General features: G+C 49.9%; 1 protein-coding gene across 1 annotated transcript in view; it reads left to right on the top strand.

Moving 5' to 3' along the window:
- The window catches only part of PHACTR3 (phosphatase and actin regulator 3), a 209,314-nt gene that overhangs the window by 136,975 nt on the left and 50,996 nt on the right, over nucleotides 1-21,343 (top strand). The window contains exons 6-7 of the mRNA XM_039236929.1: nucleotides 4,336-4,510; nucleotides 5,206-5,453. Coding sequence (XP_039092860.1) covers nucleotides 4,336-4,510; nucleotides 5,206-5,453 — 423 coding nt within the window. The remainder of the gene's footprint in view (nucleotides 1-4,335; nucleotides 4,511-5,205; nucleotides 5,454-21,343) is intronic.

Raw genomic sequence — 21,343 nt, 5'->3', positions numbered from 1 at the left:
TGATGGCTCAATCTCTCTCACAATCTCTGCTTACCCTGTCTCATGACCTCTTTCCAGTGAGCTCCGTCCTGAAAGGCAGAGACAGGGATCAACACTGGACTGGGTGGAGATCAGAGAGGGGAGCATGGCTGGGCAGGGCCCCTAAGGCATCTGCTCCTAGAGCATTGGCCACCCTGGCCGAATAACCCCAGGAAGCTGAGACCTTTACTTTCAGAGTTTGGGTATTTCTTGTCCTGTCACTGCTGAAAATAGGAGACACTGCTGGCCTCAGGGGGAAAAGCAGACCCTTCGGTACGAGGTGACTGTTTGAACAGCAAATCCTTACCGGCTGCCTCTGAGGGCGGCGAGCGTGAAGAGGACGTGCATGGGGGACCTGAGCAGCTGTGCTGTGAGCCCCTGACCGCTGCTCACAACGCCGCTCCTTCCCGCTTGTTAGGCCACCTGGAGGCCTGGGTGCACACCGCCTGCTCCCAATGCACAGGCCAGCACCTTGAAGACGCGGAGGGTCAGGGCTCCAGCAACGTCTCCCAGGCCCCACAGCTAATGGAGACTCGAACCCAGTTCTGAGCCTGAGGCTGGTAACCCCTATACCGCTCTTGAGGCTAAACCTTCTTCCCCAGCTTCCCCTGGTCAGTGCCTTGTCTCTGTCCCTCCTTCAGGGCCGCTGTCCCTGACTCCAACCCCATAGCAGCTTGCGCCTTGCCTTGGGGCACGTGCCACATGCTTTACCTTACACAGTGGGCTGAATGGTGTCCCCTTAAAATTCACATCTACCCGGAAGCTCCGAACTGTGGCCTTCTTTGGAAGAGGGTCTTTGCAGACATAATTAGGTCAGGATCGAGAGGAGATCATCCTGGTGTGGGAGGGGCCCTGAACTCAATGAGTGTGTCCTTATAAGAGACACAGAAGGACACACAAGATGATGTGGAGACGGAGGCAGAGATTGGAGTGGCCTGTTTACACGCCACGCGACGCCGGCAGAGCTGGGGGACGCCTGGCGTCTTTCTCTCTCAGCCCTCAGAAGGGTCCAGCCGCTGACTCCTTCATTCCAGATGTCTGGCCTCCACGGCCACGAGAGAATGAAGTCCTGTTGTTCGGAGCTACCTGGTTTGTGGAGTTTTGTGACAGCAACGAGGGCACCACCAAACCCCAGTGCTGGCGTACAGCAGGTGCTTAGCGAGTACACGCAACTGTGACTGAGGGAACAAATGGATGATCTGAGCCCCGCCTGCCTGTTCCTACGTCTCAGGGAAGAGTCTAAGCCTGTAACCTTCTGGGGACGTGGCCGCACGGATAAGAGCCGAAGTTTTGAGGCAGAATCACACTGTTGCATCTTGTCGCTGTTGCGTCTTGTGAGAATTTCCTTTTCTATCCGTTGAGACCTGAAACCCTTGGAAATCCATCTATCAGGCATTACCCACCGTGTTTTCTTCTGGCTCACGTATAATTGGTTCTGGACCCTCGATTACTCAGGAGCCCCTCAACGTCCTGCCTCCGCTGCACCCTGGACAGATCAGACTTGCGGCCGCAGGGCGGGTTTCCTCTGCTTGTCCGCAGGGCTGGAATTCGGGGTTTCGAGGGCCTCGTGCTCCGGGAGACTCCCCTCCCTTTTGAGGAGCTCCGGATCATCAGGGGGATTAATCTGGGGAACTGGCTCCGGAGCTGGAGGGCATGGGAGGGTGGTTTCAGCCTGGATCTCCTTATAACAGCTGAGAATGCAGTTTGGTGCCTCTGTCTTAATTTTTTTTGTTCTCCCTCTTTTTCCTTCTCTTTTGGGGGAAATGTTCGCTTCGGTATTTGGCGCTAGGTGGCAGCAGAGGAGGAGAAAAGCCCCTTACCTGCGCTTACCGGGGACCCAGGGGGGATCTTCTCCTGGAGCTTTCCTCCCCCGCCCTCCCCCAGAGGCCAGGGAATTGTCTTCCCCTCCCCCCAACGCAGACCCACCCACAGACTTGGCTTTGCCGGGTCTGCGTGGTGTTCAGCTTTTTTTTAACGGGTTGCCAACATTTTCAGTGTTAAAATCTGTTTAAGCGTTGAATGTTAATATGTGTAAAACGTGTCACTTTTGCCTGTAACCCGAATTTATGGCTTTTTTGAAAAGTCTTCATATCTGGCCACTCGCCACTCCCCCCGCCCCCTCACAGCAGCCCCGTGAAGGTGAGCAGGGGCTTTTATATTTACTGAAACCCTCTCCCCCATTCGTATGAATTACATGAGGTCCCTGGATTCAGCCTGTGTTTCCTTTGCCTGGATGCTGGACCCGTGTGAGTTCACCCCCTCAGGACGAAGCTTTAACATCCAGCTGCATGACAGTCACTTCCACGTATGGGGGGGGGGGCCCGGCCTCTGCCAACTACACTTGGGATCCTGCCACCAAGTTCCAATCCCAGCCCCTGTCGCACCCTGGAGGCACAATTTGAGGTTGGCTTCTGGGCCTCAGTTTCCTCATCTGAGAAGGGGGGGTGCTGAGAGGTGCCCTGGGCAGCTGGACGAGGCGAGCCAGGCGCGGTGCTCAGCAGAGCAGCAAGTGGGGGGCACTCGTTCCACGTACCCACGAGTGACAGTGTGTGGCGACCCCGCTAGAGTCCCAGCTGAGTGAGCACAGGCAGGGCCGCATCACCTCGGTTTCCCCGTCTCTACGTCAAGGACTGGTGATGCCTTCCCAGCAGGTGTGGGGTGAGGATTCCAGGCAGCAGAGCGCTGCCTGTGGGGAGGCGGGCCCTGTGATGAGCTGGTGGGGGGTGAGCCCGCTGAGTGCACAGAATCGGGGGTGGCCCTGGGGGCCACACTCACGTGGTGCCCCCACCCCACTCTGCCCACGTCTGGCCACGTCGCGCATGGCTGGCCCTGCCTCATCCTTGCGCGTCAGCTCAGATGTTCCTTCTGCGGAGAAGCCCCGCCCGACCTCCGGAGCCCCGCCCGCCTGCTCCCTGCCCCTGGTGCAGCTCTCCCTGCAAACTTCCAGTTGGCTTTCTGTCTGCCCTTTCTTTCTTGGTTCTGTCCGGCCGGCCTAGAGGCCCATTGAGGGCAAGGCCTGGGCTGTGGCCCCGGACCCTGCCCACAACGACAGGTGATTGTGGACACAGCTAAGTGATGTGTGCCAGTGACCTACAGCTTCCCTTCCAGACTTTTTATTGACGCTGTCCACGTCCTAGGATGCACTGGGACGGCTTTGCTTTTATGGAGTGGTTTAGATCTCTGTGTCTCTGTGTCTGTCTGTGTCTCTGTCTCGCTGGCCGTCTTTCTGCTGAGGCTAAAACGGAGGTGGTCTGTTTGTATCAGTCGAGCTGGAGCCTCTGCCTCAGTCTATCTGGGAATGAGTCCGTGTATGAACATGTAACAGATGCCAGGCCCCAATCCAGCTGCTGGGCTCCTGCTGGCCCCACCACGGAGCTGTTGGCCCATTTTACAGATAAGAAGACTGAGCCTTTGAGACTTGAGAGGACTTGCCCTGGGGCATCTTACGGCTGATCTGTAGCAGATTGAGACTGGAGGCCAGACCTGTGTAATGACCACACCCACGCCGTCTGCTGCCCCCGGCACCTGATGCCCTGTGGGACTTGGCGTGCACATTCAGGAAGTATCTGTTAGAAGGGAGAGAGAAGCCTCACTTTCCTAGGCTGGGCTTGAGCAAGTCTATTCTGACTCTTCAAAATCATTTCTTTTTTTTTTTTTTTTTCTTTTTATTTATTTCTAGGAGACAGAGAGAGACAGCGTGAGCAGGGGAGGGTCAGAGAGAGAGGGAGTCACAGACTGAAACAGGCTCCAGGCTCTGAGCTGGCAGTCAGCACAGAGCCCGACGTGGGGCTCGAACCCACGAACCGCGAGATCATGACCTAAGCGAAAGTCAGACGCTTAACCGACTAATCCACCCAGGCGCCCCCAAAATCATTTCATATAAGTGAATGTCCATTACACACATATTGAGTACCAGGTCCAGGGATATAGCAGTAAGAAAGGTAGACACAGGCCCTGCCCAGAGGCACAAAGTCGGGTAAGAAGGGCGGACCCAGTGAAGTAATTCATTCCAAGTAGGAGGAAAGGGGCGTCAGGCTTTCTGTGCCTGAGAACTTGCAGGGGGCTTATCGGCACTGATGTCTGTGGAGCTTCTCCCCCACCCACCCCGGCCAGGCTTGCGAGCAGGGATTCCCATGGATGGATCTGGACAGAGGTGAACGCTGTCTCTGGCTCTGGGGACAGGAGACCTGGCACAACTTCTGGGACAGGATGTCAGGGTCCCCTGGCGGGGGCGGGGGCAGCATCGTGTCTTTCTGCAGAGTCCTTCCTCCCTGCTCCCAGAGGCTTACGCCCTTCTCGGTCCCTCTCGTGCTCCAGGCCAGCCTGCACTCTTCCAAGCCTCTGGCGGGAAGAGCACTGACCCTCCCCTTCGAGGACAGCTTTCCACGCCCACGGGGTCGCCACATCTCGCCACTGTCCACCGGCCACTGCCCCCCAGCCGCGTCATTGAGGAGCTGCACCGGGCGCTGGCCACCAAGCATCGCCAGGACAGGTGAGCTGCCCTGGTCGGGATTTCCATGGGGCCAGCCCGCTGTCGTGCCCCCGGACTGGGCTCCGTGCACGGCTGTCACTGCCTTGAAATTCTTAAGTTTGGGACAAGAGCCCTGCCTTTTCACTTTGCCGCGGGCTCTGGTCTTGGTTACCACGTTCTGGGGAAGGACATCAGGGGTGGACGCCGTGGGAGCCTGGCCGCAGAGCCCCTGCGTTTCCCCGGGAGGATCCGTGTTAGGGTGGGAGCACCGTGGAAGGGAAGTAGCTGTCCAGCCTCTGCAGACTTCGAGTTCTCATTAGGCAAAAGTACGTGTAAGCCTGTTCCTGACGCTTGCACGTTTATTTTTCATCTCCTGCGTCCGTAGGCTGTGAAGGAGAAGTGAGCCGAAGGCAAAGCAGCTAGGGAATGGGACCCGTGGGCGATTCGGCGGAAACACCGCACATGTCCGTTCTCGGGAAGTCCTGGCCCCCGTGTGCTAAGCGTGCAGGCGTTATCATAGGCGAGTCTGTGCTGTTCAGGACAGCCACGTGCCTGGACGCGAAGCCGGTGCGCCCCCTGGGGCTGCGTGTTCTGTGAATTCAGTTCGGAAGCTGCACGTACTTGGGGAATTTGCAGTATCATCAGAAGCCCCTGAGTCGATGCCGCTGGGTCCTTGGGTGGGGTGGACAGCATATAATCCAAACCGCCTTCTTCAGTTTTCAAGGACGGGACAGTAAAGCATCCCCGAAGAAGCGGGTGGACGTCCGCCTGTCGAGAACGTCCAGCGTGGAGCGGGGCAAGGAGCGGGAGGAGGCTTGGAGCTTCGACGGCATCTCCGAGAGCAAGCGGACGGTGGCCAAGGGCGCGGAGGAGAACAAGGAGAACTTGATCGTGAGTTCCGAACTCAAGGATGACCTGCTGGTGTATCAGGACGAAGAGGCGCTGAATGACTCCATCATCTCTGGTGAGGAGGGGCCTGCAGGGCGGGGTCGGCGGGGCCCTGTTTGCCGAGGTGCTTCTGCCCCAGGCGCAGAGGAGGGGTGGGGGCCGCGGAAGGGAGACACACCTCCGACGATGACCAGGGGTGCGTGTGGCCAGGCTCTGGGCAGGGAGTAGGAGATGCAGACTGAACCTGCATTGCTTTGGTAACTGTGTGTTGATTTTCGTGTGTTTTTGAAAATACATAAAAGCGGCTCAACAGGTAATTTTGAGAGCGTCACTGCTTAGAACACGTGGCAGAGAGTCGTACAGGCGGTGGGTGCCCTATGGTCCAGCGCTTGGAAAATAGAGTAAAAAATGCTACCGGGAAAGTGAAATGCGGTGGAAGAAGGAGGGAGAGAGGGCTGGGCCCAGCGGCCATCCCTGATGTGGTGACCGTGTGACCGCGTGTGACCACACCCGCTTGTGTGGGAGCGCAGGGTCTCGGGCCTTGAGAAGACCGCCATCACGTCCATCCTCAAAGGCTGCTCTGGTAGAGTGACTGCTCTGTCCTGCCCTGAGGACGCAGGCTCGGGGAGGCAGCGTGTTGTGGCTGCCCCACGGGGGAAGGTAGAGGATGTGCAGGCCGGGACCAGGAAGCCCGGGAGAGTCCCCTGTGGGCCCTGCAGGCCGTGTTGAGTGCCCACTACTTGGAGGGAGGGTCAGTGTGGACGTGGCTGTGGGCCTTTGAAGAAGGGTTGCTGTTCTCAAATGAATGGTTTTGTTCTTCCTGGAAGCGTCTCTGATGAAGGTCACTGCCGCGGGCAGGGCTCCAGGTAGAGGCTCCAGGGACCCAGCCCAGCAAGTTGCCTCTCCCTTGGGTGTTGGGTGGAAAACAGGGAAGGAGCTGGCATTGACCTTGGTCCTGGCTGGTATTGAAGGGATGGGAGCAGAGGGCATCATGACCAGGGGGACTGGGAGCCCAGGTTAAGCAGCAGCCCTGGCTGTCACCCCTTCCTGTCCCCTTGCCTACTTGTGAGCCTTTCCTACCCTGGTTGGTGAAGCATTTCTGGGAGTGGGCGCTGCAGCCATTGAGGAGCCCCTGCGTCCTTCACGCTGGGAGAGGCTGACTTTGATCATTGACCCAGAACCTTGGAGCCAGTCTCTGGCCACAGGGCTCTGGACATGTCAGAGGAGCCTGGAGCCTTTCTGGCCCTGGATCCCTCTTCCTTAAACAGCCTCCTGCAGGTAGAGGGGCTGGTAAAGGGAGACATCCCGCCGGTGCGCCTCCCACAGCCTCAGCACCTGGGACAGCGGAGGCGGGGGGTTGCCTGTGGTGGGGCTCCTGGCCGCTACCTGCCCGCCCCCCCCATCATCCGCCCTCCTCCCTGCAGCTCTAGGGGCGGGGCTTGCCTGCCTCTTCCCTCCTGGGCCTGCAGGATGGGGTCGTGTGGGAGACAAGGGAGAATGGCGGTAAAAGCAGAGCTCCTCGTCTCTGTCTCCATGTTCACCCCACTTCCTCCTTCTGTCCCATCCCAGTAGGAATCAGGCCCCACCCCGCTTAGCTCTCAGGATCAGACGGATGGAGAGTGTTCGGGGTGATGCCTGCAGACATGCCCTCTCTTCTGACTAGGACGCTAGTTGGTGGGTTTAGAGCCCATCTGGGCAATTGTACATGAGCTCCTCTTTTCGACATCCGTAATTATGTCCACAAGCACAAACTGCCTCTTTTTCCAAATAAGGTCGCATTCATAGGTACAGCGTACATCTATCTTTTGGGGTCACCATTCTCCCTGCTCCAGCCACTCCTGATGTTAGAACGTGGTCCTTGCTGAGCCACCCCCAAACCCCGTCCCTGGGGCCAGGCCACCCACCTGCCTCAGGCAGCACCCGCCCCTGTGGTCCCGGGCAGGTCCCCCAGCTCTCTCGGCCTCCGTTTCCTCCCTGGTCCCCTCAAAGGCCGTCTTCATCAACACTGTGAACTTTCCTTCATCTCTCAGATGCAGTTGGGATTTTACTCTGACTTTTGTTATCTATTACCTGGTTCCCCATGAATCTACCAATGGTCTGATTATTGGTGATGAACGTATGTGTTTGAGTACCGTCTGCACGAGGGACAGAGCCAGCGTCCGTTGGCACGTGGTGGTGTTCCCCGTCCACACGGTGCCTGGTCCCGAGAGAGGGGGGGCAGGGCCGCTGAGGGATGGATGGCTTTCAGTGTGTCTGCAAGGCCGTCGGGTCCCCAGAGCCCCGACATGTTGCTGTGTTGACTCAACGTGTCCACCAGGGGGGTCTGGTGGGTGTCGCCAGCCTTACGTCTTCGCATCTTGTCCCCCAAGCTTGGCCCGTTCCCCATCCCTGAAAGCAGTGCCCCTGACCTTCCTGTGGCCTGGAGCCACCCTGATGCTCTCTTGCCTTGGCACCTGCCATCCAGGTGGCCATCGGTTCTCTAGACTCCTCCTTGGAGCAGACCCCAGGTCTGGCCGTGTCCTCCCCGGGACCTGGGTCCCTGCCTGTCCCTGTCACCCCTGGACCCTTCCTCTCCCTGAACTCCCTGGGACCCAGCCGCAGGCCCTCGCTGCTCTTCACACACACCAACCACCATCTGCCAACTGCAGCATCCTCCACGCCTGTGGCGCGGACGTGTGTGTGGCTCCTCTGTGCTTAGAACACCACCTCTTCCTGGACACTGGTGACTCCCCACCGCTGCTCTGCTGGCCATCACTCCCCTGACTGTCCCCACAGCTCTGCGTCCCCTGACCTGGCGTACGCGCCCCACCTCCCAGGACGCAGGCACCGTAGGTCAAGGGCTTCATCCAGTAGCTCGTGCTGTGTCTGCAGTCTGGGGGTGCTAAGTGCACCCTAAATGTCAGTGAGTGAATGACCAGGCCATCGGGGGATTCAAGGGGAGGGTGCCTGTAATAATAGGTACCAGCCTGGGGATTCCCCACTGGCTGTTTCTCTTCCTCCAGGGTTTCTCCTGGGGCCAAACTTGCATCTGTTGTCCCCTGTGCCTTAAGCCCTGCTGTCCTCAAGTGAGCAGAGTTTGACCGTGGTCCGATGGGAGCAAGGAGGGTAGAACTCTCTAGAAACTCTGTTGCTAACATGCGCAGGCTTGCTGCCCAGCTGCCTGGGGAAGCCTGGAAATCCAGTGTAGGAAGTGGGTTCTTTTCTTGTACACATTCTTACGTGTGTCCATAATTCCCTCAAAGTTATGAACCTCTCAACTCAGAGGATAAGAAATTCTATTTTGGGTCTAGACAAGGTCTAGAACTGTTACTTTTAGGGAGAATGTTATGGAAGGAAAGACCCATGACAGTATTTTGCTTTGCTGCGTAGGACAGCAGTGGCAAGGATCGGCTATTTGCTTCTCTCGTGTTCAAGCCCTGCGCCTGAGGCTGGTAGGTGATGTGTTGGTCTCTGTGGTGCTGAGGCAGGAAAGCACTGAGCAGTAGATTCGTCGATTGTTCATCACACACAAAAAATGCAACATTATTTATCTTTTTAATGTGCTGTTGACGGAACCTTTGAGGCACTGTCCTGTCTCACGTGAGCCGTCTAAGGGTGTGTCACCCAAATTCTCTTATAAGGTGGCATCCTATGTATAGACGTTAGAAATTCATTTTGAGTGTGTGGTGACCCCACCAAAGCAGTTGCTGCCCTGTGAATCAGCTCAAAGACCGGACGGCTGTCCCTCTTGACGGAGCTGGAGTGAAACCGGCCTCTGTTGCCCTGAGTCTGACGGTTTGACCTGCGTGCAGGGCACATGCAGTGTCACGGTTGGCACGGAGAGATCGTAACGGAGCACGTGTTTCTGCCTCGTGCTTCCTGCCAGACTGCGTGCACACCCGAGTGCCCTCACAGGCGTATGCAGTCCATGCTGGGTAAACACAGGACATCGGAGCATTCTCCAGTTTGCAAAGGTGAAGTTTTAAGATTTTTTTTTTTTAATATTTTTTAAATTTATTTTTTGAGAGAGAGAGCATGAGCTGGGGAGGATCAGAGACGGAGGGGGACAGAGTATCCGAATCGGGATCCATGCTGGCAGGCTGACAGCGGTGAGCCTGATGCAGGGCTTGGAACTCACAGACCATGAGATCACGACCTGAGCCGAAGTTGGACGCTTAACCAACTGAGTCACCCAGGCACCCCAAGATTTAATTTTTTAGAGCAGCTTTAAGGTCACAAGAAACTTAGGAGAAAGTTACAGAGACTTCCAAATGCACCCCCTGCGCGCGCGTGCACACACACACACACACCCACCCACCTACCCACCCACCCACCCACCCACCGTGCCGCACCTGCATAGCCTCCCTGTGACCAGCCTCACTCACCAGACTGGTATGTTTGTTACAACAGATAAACCTATGCTGACCCCTCATCACCCAAAGTGTTCACTTTCAATGTTGTACATTCTGGGCATTTAGACAAATGTGCAGTGACTGGTGTCTGTCATTATATTGTCATTCAGGGAATTTTCACTTCTCCAAAAATCTCCCATGCTCCACCTTTCTTCCCTCCCCACTGCCCCCTCCCCCACACCACTGATCCTTTTATTATCTTTGTAGTTGAACCTTTCAAGAATGTTCTAGAGTTGGAATCATATGGCGTGTAGCCTTTTCAGCCTGGCTTCTTTCACTTAGTGATAGACATCTAAGTTTCCCCCACGTCTCTTCATGGCTTGATAGCTCATTTCTTTTCAGTGCTAAGTAATATTCCATTGTCTGGCCACCCAGTTTACCCACTCATCTACTGAAGGACATCTTGGTTCTTTACAAGTTTTGGCAATTATTGGGGCACCTGGGTGGCTCAGTCGGTTAAATGTCCATCTTCAGCTCAGGTCATGATCTCACGGTTTGTGGGTTCGAGCACCGTGTTGGGCTCTATGCTGACAGCTCAGAGCCTGGAGCCTGCTTCAGATTCTGTGTCTCCCTCTCTCTCTGCCCCTCCCCTGCTCATGCTGCCTCTCTCTCTCTCTCTCTCAGAAATAAATAAAAAACATTAAAAAATTTTAAAAAGTTCTGGCAATTATGAATTAAGCTGCTATAAAAACCCATGTGTGGTTTTTTGTGTGGGCATTGCATTTCACTTCCTTTGGGTAAATACCCAAGAGTGGGATTGACAGATCAGTATGGTAAGACTGTGTTTAGATTTGTAAGAACCCGTCAAAATGTGTTCCCAAGTCGCTGTGCCAAGTTGCATTCCCACCAGCAGCGAATGAGAGCTCCGGCGGACCCACTTCCTTGCCGGTATCCAATGTCGTCAGGGTTCCGAACCTGGGCCATTCCAAGAGGTGTGCGGTGCTGTTGCATTGTTTTGATTTGCATTTCCCTGATGCCCTCTGATGCGGAGCTTTCCATGTGCTTACTTGTCATCTGCGTACCTCCTTTGGTGAGGGGGCAAGGTTTTGGACCCATTTCTTAATCAAGTTGTTTGTTTTCTTACCATTGGGTTTTAAGGGATTCTTTGTATTTTGGATGCCAGTCCTTTATCAGATGTAACCTTTGAAAATATTTTCTCCCAGTCTGTGGCTTGTCTTATTCTCTTGACGTTGTCTTTCATGGGGCAGAAGTTTTTAATTTTAATGGAGTCTAGCTTGTCTGTTAACTCTGTCGTGGATCATGCTTTGGGGAGTGTATCTGAAAAGACAAGGTCATCTTCAAGCTCACTTAGGTTTTCGCACATTATCGCCCAAGAGTTTTATACTTTGGAGTTCTACATTTAGGTCTGTGATTCAGTTAGTGAATGTTGTATGGTATATATCGAGATTCATTTTTCTGCATGGTCTGTCCAGTTCCAGCTAATTTGCTATTTAAGATTAATTTAGAATTCTAATGTTTCATTTAAATTTAACATATTTAATAGTTAATGATTTAAATAATTGTTCCTAATACATTGTTGAGGATTTTTGCATCTGGGTTCATGAGAGATCTTGAATGGTGGTTTTTCCCTTGTAATATCTTTGTCTGGTTTTGGTTTTAGGGTAGTGCTGGCCTCGTAGAATGAGTTAGCCTCCTATCCTCTGCTTCTCTTCTTTTGAACAGATTGTGTCTTTCAAGGAATTGTTCCATTTCATGTAGGTCATGTGGTTGTCTATAGTATTTCTTCATCCTTGTAATGTCCAAGGGGTCTGTACAAGTGCCCCTTCTTTCATTTGTGATATTAGCAATTTGTGGCTTCTGTCTTTTTTTCTTAGGTATCTTGGCTGGAGGCTAATCAATTTTATTGACCTTTTTGAAGAACCAGCTTTTGGTTTCATTGATTTTTCTCTATTGATTTGCTATTTGGACTATCACTGATTTCTGTTCTAATTCTTATTTCTCTCCTTCTGCTTACTCTGGGTACTTTTCCCAGCATTTGAAGAGACTCTTTTTCCCATTATACACTCTTTCCTCCTTTGTTGCCAATAAATTGACCATATAATCATGGATTTATTTCTGGGTTTTCTATTTTGTTTTTTAATTTATGTGTCTGTCTTTTGCAGTACCACACTCCTTTGATTACTATAGCTTTGTAACATATCTTGAAATATGGAATTGTGGTACCTCCAGCTTTGTTTTTCTTTTTCAAGGTAGCTTTGGCTATTTGGAGTCTTGTGGTTCCATACAAATTTTAGGGCTGTTTGATCTAGTTCTGTGAAAAATACTGGTGGCATTTTGATAGGGATTGCATTAAGTTTGTAGATTGCTTTGGGTAGTATGGACATATTAATAATATTCTTCCAATCCATGAGCATGGGATATCTTTCCATCTTCAATTCTTTTATCAATGTCTTATTATTTTCAGAGTACCTGTATTTCACCTCCTTGGTTAAGTTTATTCCTAGGGGTTTTTATTATCTTTGGTGTAATTGTAAATGAGATTGTATAGAAATGCAATGGATTTCTCTGTTGGTTTTTGTGTACTACAGTCTTCCTGAATTCATATATCAGTTCTGGTAGGTGTTTTTGTGGAGTCTTTAAGGGTTTTCTTTATATAGTATTATGTTCTCTGCAAATAGTGAAAGTTTTACTTCTTCCTTACCAACTTGGATGCTTTTTATTTCTTTTTGTTGTCTGATTGCTGTGGGTGGGACTTCCAGTACTATGTTGAATAAAAGTGGTAAGAGTGGACATCCTTGTCGTCTTCTGACCTTAGGGAAAGGCTCCCAGTTTCTCTCCATTGAGTATGATGTTCACTGTGTTTTTTCATATAAGGCCTTTATTATGTTGAGGTATGTTCCCTCTAACCTTGTTGAGGGTTTTTTTTTTTTTTTATCTATCATCATGAATGGATGCTGTACTTTGTCCCATGCTTTTTCTGTATCTATTGAAATGATCATGTGATTTTTATCCTTTCTCTTGTTGATGTGATGTTCTCTGTTGGTTGATTTGTGATTATTGAACCACCCCTGCAACCCAGGAGTAGATCCTACTTGATTGTAGTAAATGTTTTTATAAAGTATTGTTAGTTTCTATTTGGTAAGATTTTGTTTAGGATTTTTTTAAAAGTCTTTTAATGTTTGTTTATTTTTGAGAGAGAGACAGTGTAAGTGGGGGAAGGGCAGAGAGAGAGAGAGACAAAGACACAGCGTCTGAAGCAGGCTTCAGGCTCCAAGCTCTCAGCATGATGTGGGGCTTGAGCCCACGAACTGTGAGATCATGACTTGAACTGAAGTCGGACACTTAACCCACTGAGCCACCCAGGTGCCCCGAGGATTTTTGCATCTATGTTCATCAGAGATATTAACCTATAGTTCTCTTTTTTGGTAGTATCTTTTTCTGGTTTTGGTATCAGGGTAATGCTGGCCTCATAGAATAAATTTGGAAGTGTTTCTTCCTCTTCCATTTCTGGAATAGTTTGAGAAAAACAGGTATTAACTCTTTAAACATTTGGAGGAATTCATCTACGTAGCCGTCTGGTTCTGGACTTCGGTTTGTTGGGAGTTTTTTGATTACTGATTCAGTTTCATTGCTGATAATCGTCTGTTCAAATGTTCTTTTTCTTCCTGCTTCCATTTTGGGAGCTTATATGTTTCTAGGAATTTATGCATTTCTTCTAGATTGTACAACTTATTGACATATAATTTTTCATGATATTTTCTTACAGTCCTTTTTTTATGAATCTGAACTTTATCAATTTTGTTGATTTTTTTTTTTCATAGAACCAGCTCCTGGTTTCACTGATTGGTTCTAGTGTTTTTTTTTTTTTTTTTTTTAATTCTATATCACTTTTTTTTTTTTTTTTTTTTTTTTCTTCCTTTTACTGGTTTGGGGTTTTGTTCTTCCTAGCTTCTTTAGGTGTAAGATTATGTTTGAGATTTTTCTTGCTTCTTGAAGTGGCCTTCTATTGCTATATGCTTCTCTCTTAGCACACCTTTTGCTGCATCCCAAAGATTTTGGAACACTGTTTTCATTTTCACTTGTCTCCATGTATTTTTTTATTTCTTCTTTGCTTTCTTGGTTGACTTATTTGGTGTTTAGAAACATGTTATTTAACCTCCCTGTATCTGTGCTTTTCCACATTTTTTCTTGTGGTTGATTTCTAGTTTCATAGTGTTGTAGTCATAAAAGATGCATGGTTATGACTTTGATCACGATTTGTTTTGTGGCCTAATATATGATCTCTCTGGAGAATAGCCCATGTGCACTTGAAAATCATGTGTATTCCATGGTTTTGGGATGGAATGCTCTGAATATACCTGTTAAATCCCTCTTGTCCAGAGTGTTATTCAATGCCATTGTTTCCTTATTGATCTTCCATTTGGATTATCTGTCCATTGATGTCAGTGGTGTGGTAAGGTCCCAGGCTATTATTGTATTACTATCTATGACTTCCTTTATGTTTGTTATTAATTGTTTTATGTATCTGAGTGCTTTATGTTGGGTACATAAATATTTACAATTGTTATATCTTCTTGTCATGTTGTTCCCTTTATCTCTTGTTACGGTCTTTGTTTTAACGTCTATTTGGTCTGATATAAGTATTGCTACCCCGTCTTTCTTATATCCATTGCATGATAAATGTTTCTTCCTCCCTTTACTTGTAATATGCATATGTTTTAGATCTGAAATGAGTCTCTTGTAGTCTGTTTATTTTTTTTAATCCATTCTGTCACTCTATGTCTTTTGATGGGAGCATTTAGTTCATTTATATTCAGTGTAATTATTGATAGTATGTATTTATTTTGTTACTTGTTTTATTGGCGTTTTATAGTTCTTCTCTGTCCCTTTCTTGCTCTCTTCTTTCATGATTATTTTGCTCTCTTTACTGATATACTTGGATTCCTTTCTCTTTATTCTTTGCATATCAGTTACTGATTTTTAATTTGTGGTTACCATTAGGTTAGTATATAACATCTTATGCATATAGCAATCTATATTAAGTTGATGGTCACTTAAGTGTGAACCCATTCTTATTTCCCTGCCACGACTTAAGTATATGGTGTCATACTTTACACCCTTTAATTTTATGAGTCCCTTGACTGGTTTGTAGACATTTTTACTGCTTTTGTGCTTCCTACTTTACTTACTCTTATTTATGGTCTTTCCTTTCTACTCCAAGAGTCTCCTTTAACATTGTAGGGCTGGTTTAGTAGAGATGAATTCCTTTAACCTTTGTTTTTACTTTACCTCTCCTTCTGTTCTGAATGATAGCCTTGCTGGATATTCATGGCTATAAATGTTTCCCTTTCTGCATTTTGAATATAGCATGCCACTCCCTTCTGGCCTGCAAAGTTTCTGCTGAAAAATCAGCTGTTAGCCTTATGGAGTTTCCCTTTGTATGTAACTGTCTTGTTTTCTCTTGCTTAAAAATTGTCTATCATTACTTTTTGTCATTTTAATTACTGTGTGTCTTGGTGTAGTCCTCCTTGGGTTGATTTTGTTGGGAGATCTCTTTGCCTCCTAGATCTGGATTCCTTCCCCAGATTCTGAAAGGTTTCAGCTATTATTTCTTCAAATAAATTTTCTTCCTCCTTTTCTGTCTCTTCTTCAGGGATCCCTGTAATGTGAATGTTCTAATTCTTGACAGTGTTCTTGAGTTTCCTGAATCTATTCTCATTTTGCATATTTTTTTCTCTCTCATCTCCTCAGCTTGATTACTTTCCATTACTCTGTCTTCCAGGCCACCAATTCATTCTTCTGCTTCCTTTAGCCTGCTATTTATTCCATCTAATGTATTTTTAATTTTATCTATTATGTTCTTCATCTCTGACTGGTTCTTTTTTTTTTATTTCTTTGTTAAGGGTCTCAGGTCCTCTATTCTCAAGTTCAGTGTGAATCCTTATGATCATTAGTTTAAATAATCTATTGGGCATGGCCCTTATCTCCATTGTGCTTAGGTGTCTTGCTGTGGTTTTTGTCTTGTTCTTTCATTTGGGGTAATTCCTCTGTGTCTTCATTTTGTCTAACTCTGTTTCTCCTTTTAATGAAGTGCACATCATCTCCTTCTCTTGAATGTTGTGGCCTTAGGAAGAAGAGATCCTATGGCATCCTGCAGTGCGATGTCCCCTGGTCACCAGGACCTGACGCCTCAGGGTGTCTCCCATGTGTGTTGCATGCACCCTACTGTTGTGGCTGAGCCGCTTTTTCCTTCAGTCCTATCATCTGCAGTGATTCTCTTTACATGTTGTGGGTGGCGTTTGGCCCCTGTGTTGTCAGTGGGCCAGACTGGGGCCTCCTTGGGCTTGAGTTGAGTCCGACCAGGGATTTTCCAGAGAAGCAGTAGCCTTCTCCCTGTGTGTTGTCCCCCGAGATGCTTTCGTTTGCGGGTGGGGCCTGCAGTCACACCAGATGTCTGCCCCCAGCCCGCTGCTGTGGCTGCAAATCTGACTGGTGTGTCTGTGGTGCTCTTCCCTCTTCCTGGGGACAGAAAGTGGCGCTGGTCCCCATCGGGGCTGTTTGCACACTGCCGGGCTTGTGGCACCACTTTGATGGGCTCCAGCCAGGAGTGTGTTGGGGATGGATCCACAAAGCAAGTGGGGTGAGATGTAGTGTTAGCAAGGTTTGCATTGGTCTTCTGGAGGAGGGGACTCGCGGTCCTGGGACTGAGGCGGGCTAGCTGGAGGGGCAGATTCAGTGAAGCACGCCAGGAGCAGAGCTGGGGTAGGTAAGTTAGGAAGGGAGTGTTGGTGCTGTGTTGGCACCCGCAGGTGGCCGCGTACTTATGCTGGGGGTGGAGAAGGAGAGAGCTCCTGCCAGCTCCTTGGCTCCTAGACAGTCTTCCTGCAATCTCCATCCTTCCAGAAGATGCTCTGAAATGAGTAACAAACACTCCCTCCATGATGACCCGGGAGTTTCTCACACTGCTGCTTCTATCTGCACAGTCTTCTATCTCTACAGTCCGCTGTATCTCTGTGGACTGTTTGTTGTGTCTTTATGGGCTGGGACTCAGTTTTCTCTGGCCAGCTGATTTTCAGAATCCCAGGTTTTAAGTCATGCTGGTTTTAAAAACTCAAGAAATCTGACCCTTCTGGTTTTCAAAGCCAAATGCTATGGGGAATCGTCTTCCGCACGCGGGCTCCCTGGCATGATTGTGTTTCCCTTGTCCGCACTTGTGGGTTCCTCCCTCCCACGTACAGTCCTGAGGCCCACACGGCTCTGGCTTCCTAGCTTCATTGATGGGGGCTCTTTTCCACATTTAGTGGTGGAGTTTGTTCTGCCAGAGTCTTTTGCTTTCTGGATTTCTTATGCTGATGTGAGTGTTTTCTAGTCATATCCATGGGACAGGTAGGCTTAGCGTCGTCCTCTGCCACCTTCCCGGTGATCCCTACCTTTTGTGATTTTAATTCAGGATTTGTTGTAATTTCATTGTCTCTCCTTTCTTTACGTATCAGGTATACATTTCCTCCCCATGGTTGTCCTTGAGTTTATAGATTACATATAAGCTAAGACCACTAGATGACTTTAAATAATCTTTTTTAAATTGATCTTTAAATAACAGTAGATGACTTCACAGGTAGCATGAGTTCCTTATAGTGACGAGATCACCCTGAGTCCTTCCTCTGTCCTTTGTGTCATTGCTGTCATTCATTTCATCACATATAAACTCACGTAAGATGTATAACAGGCATACAAATATATTTTGTGTGATATTTACGTAAGCCTAAGTAATTGAATACATTGTTGCTATTACTTTGAACAACCTGTTATCTGTTAGATTAAGAATAAGAAAAATAAAAGTTTTTCTTTCACCTTTACTTATTTCCTCTTTGATGCTCTCCCTTACTTTGTGCAGATACAAGTTTCTGCTCTACGATGTTTTCCTTCTCTAAAAAAATAAAACTCACTTCTTTTAACATCTCTTGCAAGGCAGGTCTATGGGCAATAAATTCCCTCCATTTCTGTTGTCTTAGTAAGTGTGTGTTTCTCTACTTTTGACGAGTAATTACTCAGGATACAGAATTCTAGTTTGATGGATTTTTTTTCCTCTAAACATGTTAAATATTTCATTTTGCTCTCTTCTTACTCGCATGTTTCTGAGGAGTTAGATGTGATTCTTTGTTCTTCTGGAGATCTTTTTTTTCTGGCTTCCTACAGAATGCTTTTTCTTTATTTTTGATTCTGTGGTTTGAAGATGTTATGCCAAAGTGTTGTTTTTGTTTTTTTGTTTTTTGTTTGTTTGTTTGTTTGTTTGTTTTGGCACGTATCCTGCTTACCGTTCTCTGAGGTTCCTGGATCTGTGGATTGGTGTCTGACATTAACTTGGAGAAATTCTCTGCTGTTATTGTTTCAAGTATTTCTTCTGTTTGTTTCCTTCTTCTTCTGATACTCCCATTACGTGACTGCTACATCCTTTGTCATTGTTCCTCGATCCTTAGATATTCTGTTCTATTGTTTCGTTTCAGGGTGTTTTTCCCCCTCTGCTTTTCAGTTTTTAAAGGTTCTATTGAGATGTCCTCAAGCTCAGAGATTATTTCCTTAGCTGGGTCCACTCCACTAATGAGCTCATCAAAGGCATTCTTCATTTCTGTCACAGGGTTTGTGATCTCTAGATTTTCTTCTTGGTTCTTTCTTGGGATTTCCATCCCTGCTCCATTGCTCGTCTGTTCTTGTGAACCATCTACTTTATCCATCAGCGCCCTCAGCATATTAGTAATCAAGGTGGTTTTTAATTCCTGATCTGACCATTCCCACATCCCTGCCGTGCCTGGTTTTGCAGTTCTGTCTCTTCAAATTGTGATTTTTGCCTTTTGGCATGCCTGACGAGATCTTCCTGATAGCTGGACGTGATGCCCTGGCTGGAAGGAACCACCTTAAATTGGGCTTCAGTAGCATGGGGGTGAGACTTGGGGGGGGGGTTCTGTAGCCTGTGACTGGGTCTCTGTGTTTCAGGGAGCCGTGCCTCTGGGCTGTGACCCTCACAAGTGATTTTCAGTTTTCTTCTCCACCTCAGATGGGACAGGATGGCTCTTGGGGGCTGGAGTTGGGGCTTTTGCTTCCACCAGGTCAGTGAGGCTCTGATGCTACCCTAGTGGGTTAGGCTCTGGTTAACTGGTTTTCCCCGGGGGAGACTTTGTGAAGGAGAACAGAGTGCTCTGGGGTATTTTGAGACGATTCCTTGCGCCTCCCCTGCTGGAAGGAAGCAGAAGGGGGTTCCTTTTCAGACATTCAGTGTGGGAACCTGGTCAAACTCTCGGTGGTAAAATGCACAGCTTTATGGGGGCCTCTAGGACTGGATCTGTAGCTTAAACAAAAAAAGTATTTGTTTATTTTGAGAGAGAGTGTGTGTGTGAGCAGGGAGGGGGCAGAGAGAGAGAGAGGAGAGAGAAAATCCCAAGCAGCTGACAGCGCAGAGCCCCATGTAGGGCGCGATCTCACAAATCACGAGATCATAACCAGAACCGAAACCCAGAGTCGGAGCTTAACCAGTTGAGCCACCCAGGTGCCCCTGGACTTGTAGCTTTTATCTGTCAGCTTGTCCACCTGAGCCTCCAGCAAGTCCTCAGTCACCGTTCTGGTTCCCGGTCCTCCCTCCCCCTACAACCCAGCCTGGCTCCCTTGGAGCCCGCGTGGGAGGCTCTGTGTTCACTGGTCTCCAGTCTTGGGCAGAGACTGTCCCCGCATCCTCCTTGCCTTGTGGATCCAAGAGGAAGTAGCAATTTTCAGTCTGTTTGGCTTTTTACTTGGTGTTAGAACAGGATGGTAACTTCCGGGCTCCTCAATTCAGACCTGGAAAGCAAATTCTCCTCCCTTAGAGGTGAATTTACTAGCAACAGTTTTGTACACTGTCGCCACCCCAAAATTCAGGTTTAAAACCTGTCAAGGAGTTTGTTTTGTATCTTTTCTCCAGTTCTGAACTCAGAGACCACATCTGTCTGATTTGTGCCACTCTCCCTGCACCAGCCCAGCAGATGACACTTACCAGGTGCTCAGGAGATTGCCAAGTGACGGGGGTGGGGGCGACAAGGGGCAGAGGGGCCCCCAGCAAGCAGGGCTGCAGGAGACGGGGTCAGCAGTGCGGGAGAGCAGACGGTCCCAGGTCGTCTTCCGGGACCTGAGCCACGAGTCCTCTCTTGCTCATGATCTCTGCCCGAGTCACCGCAGTGAACGTGCGGAGACGGGACACGCAGGTGCCTCCTGGCCATGCTCCGTGTAGTGAGGGACGGGTCCCCCCACTTCACCCATGCGGGGTGTCTTAGTCTGGGCTGCGGCGACAAGATACCGTGGACTGAGGGGCTGAAGCCACGAAACCTGTATTGCTGAAGCTTCGGGAGGCTGGGAGTTCAAGGTCAAGGTGCCAGCAGGCCTAAAGTCCACTGAGGGCCCCTTCCTGCTTAGCGGGTGGCCATTTTCTGGCTGTGTCCTCATGTGCCTGAGGGACGGGGGAGCAAGCAATCTAGTGTCTCTTTTGTAAGGGGCTCAACCCTCGTGAGCTAAGCCCCCCTCAAAGGCCCCACCCCCTAAACCATCACATTCGGTCTGTAGCATCGGGGGTTTCATGCTTGAGGCTGACTGTGCGTTCAGGTGCGCCCTCTCTCCGGACACAGATTTCTGCAGTCACTCCACCTGTCCTGATGTGTCCCTTTCTAGCTCTGTGACCTTGGCTGACTCCCTTAACCTCTCTGTGCCTACGCTACACCATCTGTAAGATGGAGGTGAAGAGAGGGTCACCCAGTGGAGTCCCGGCTCATTGTGCTGGGCGAGTGGTGTGACAGTGATCATCCTCGTCGCCGTGTCCCCGAGCAGGCAGGAACAGGGGACCCGGACTGGAATGAACTTCACCTCCGATGGACGTTCTGTAGCTGATCTGATCCTCATTCCCTCTGCTAATTTGTGAGTTTAACAAGAGTGACAAAGTCCCTGCAGCCAAACAGGCGTGTCTGTTCTCTGCTGGGAAGTGAAACCGATACATTTGTGTCACTGGACGTGGGTGTGGCTGGAACAAGGACACGGAGGTGCCCTGCCTGGTGGGGACAGGCCAAGGGGCCATTTGCACGGGGGAAAAAAGCCCCAAGAAGGCCTCCGGCCGCACCTGTCCCTGACCCGGGGTAGGGGGGATCCCCAGGCTGTAGCCTCCTCATGGCGACAGCTGGGACCCCTGGTCAGGTTGCCAGGAAACTGATGAGCTGTCCCCTGTGACCGCCTGTCCCCTGTGACCACCCGTCCCCCGTGACCGCCCGCAGGGCTCCCGTGGTGGCCGCCATCATGTGCGTCCTCCTTCATCTTCCTCGCATGAGAACAAGGAATGTTTGTTTGAGCCCCCAGATCCTGACGCCCATGTACCTGTGACAGCAGGTGTCCGGGATCCCTTTGCTTAGCGTCGCTGACACGTAGCAGGTGCCTACCAGGCACCAGATCTGCCCCAGCCACGATGGCAGTGGGCGGGGCCTCCGAGGGGGGCAGGGGGAGGCACTGTCTCGGGCTTGGCCGAGGACGTGGGCAGGACGGGCAGCAGCTTGTCCCCCTTGCCCGCAGCTCGTACTGCCTGCCGGGGTGTGTCGTCCCCGCTCCAAAG

The sequence above is a fragment of the Hyaena hyaena genome, unplaced genomic scaffold (assembly GCF_003009895.1).
Source record: "Hyaena hyaena isolate Hyena2069 unplaced genomic scaffold, ASM300989v1 scaffold_118, whole genome shotgun sequence".
Lineage (NCBI taxonomy): Eukaryota > Metazoa > Chordata > Mammalia > Carnivora > Hyaenidae > Hyaena > Hyaena hyaena.
Note: the sequence above shows the minus strand (reverse complement) of the source record. Positions and strands in the feature narration are given on the sequence as shown.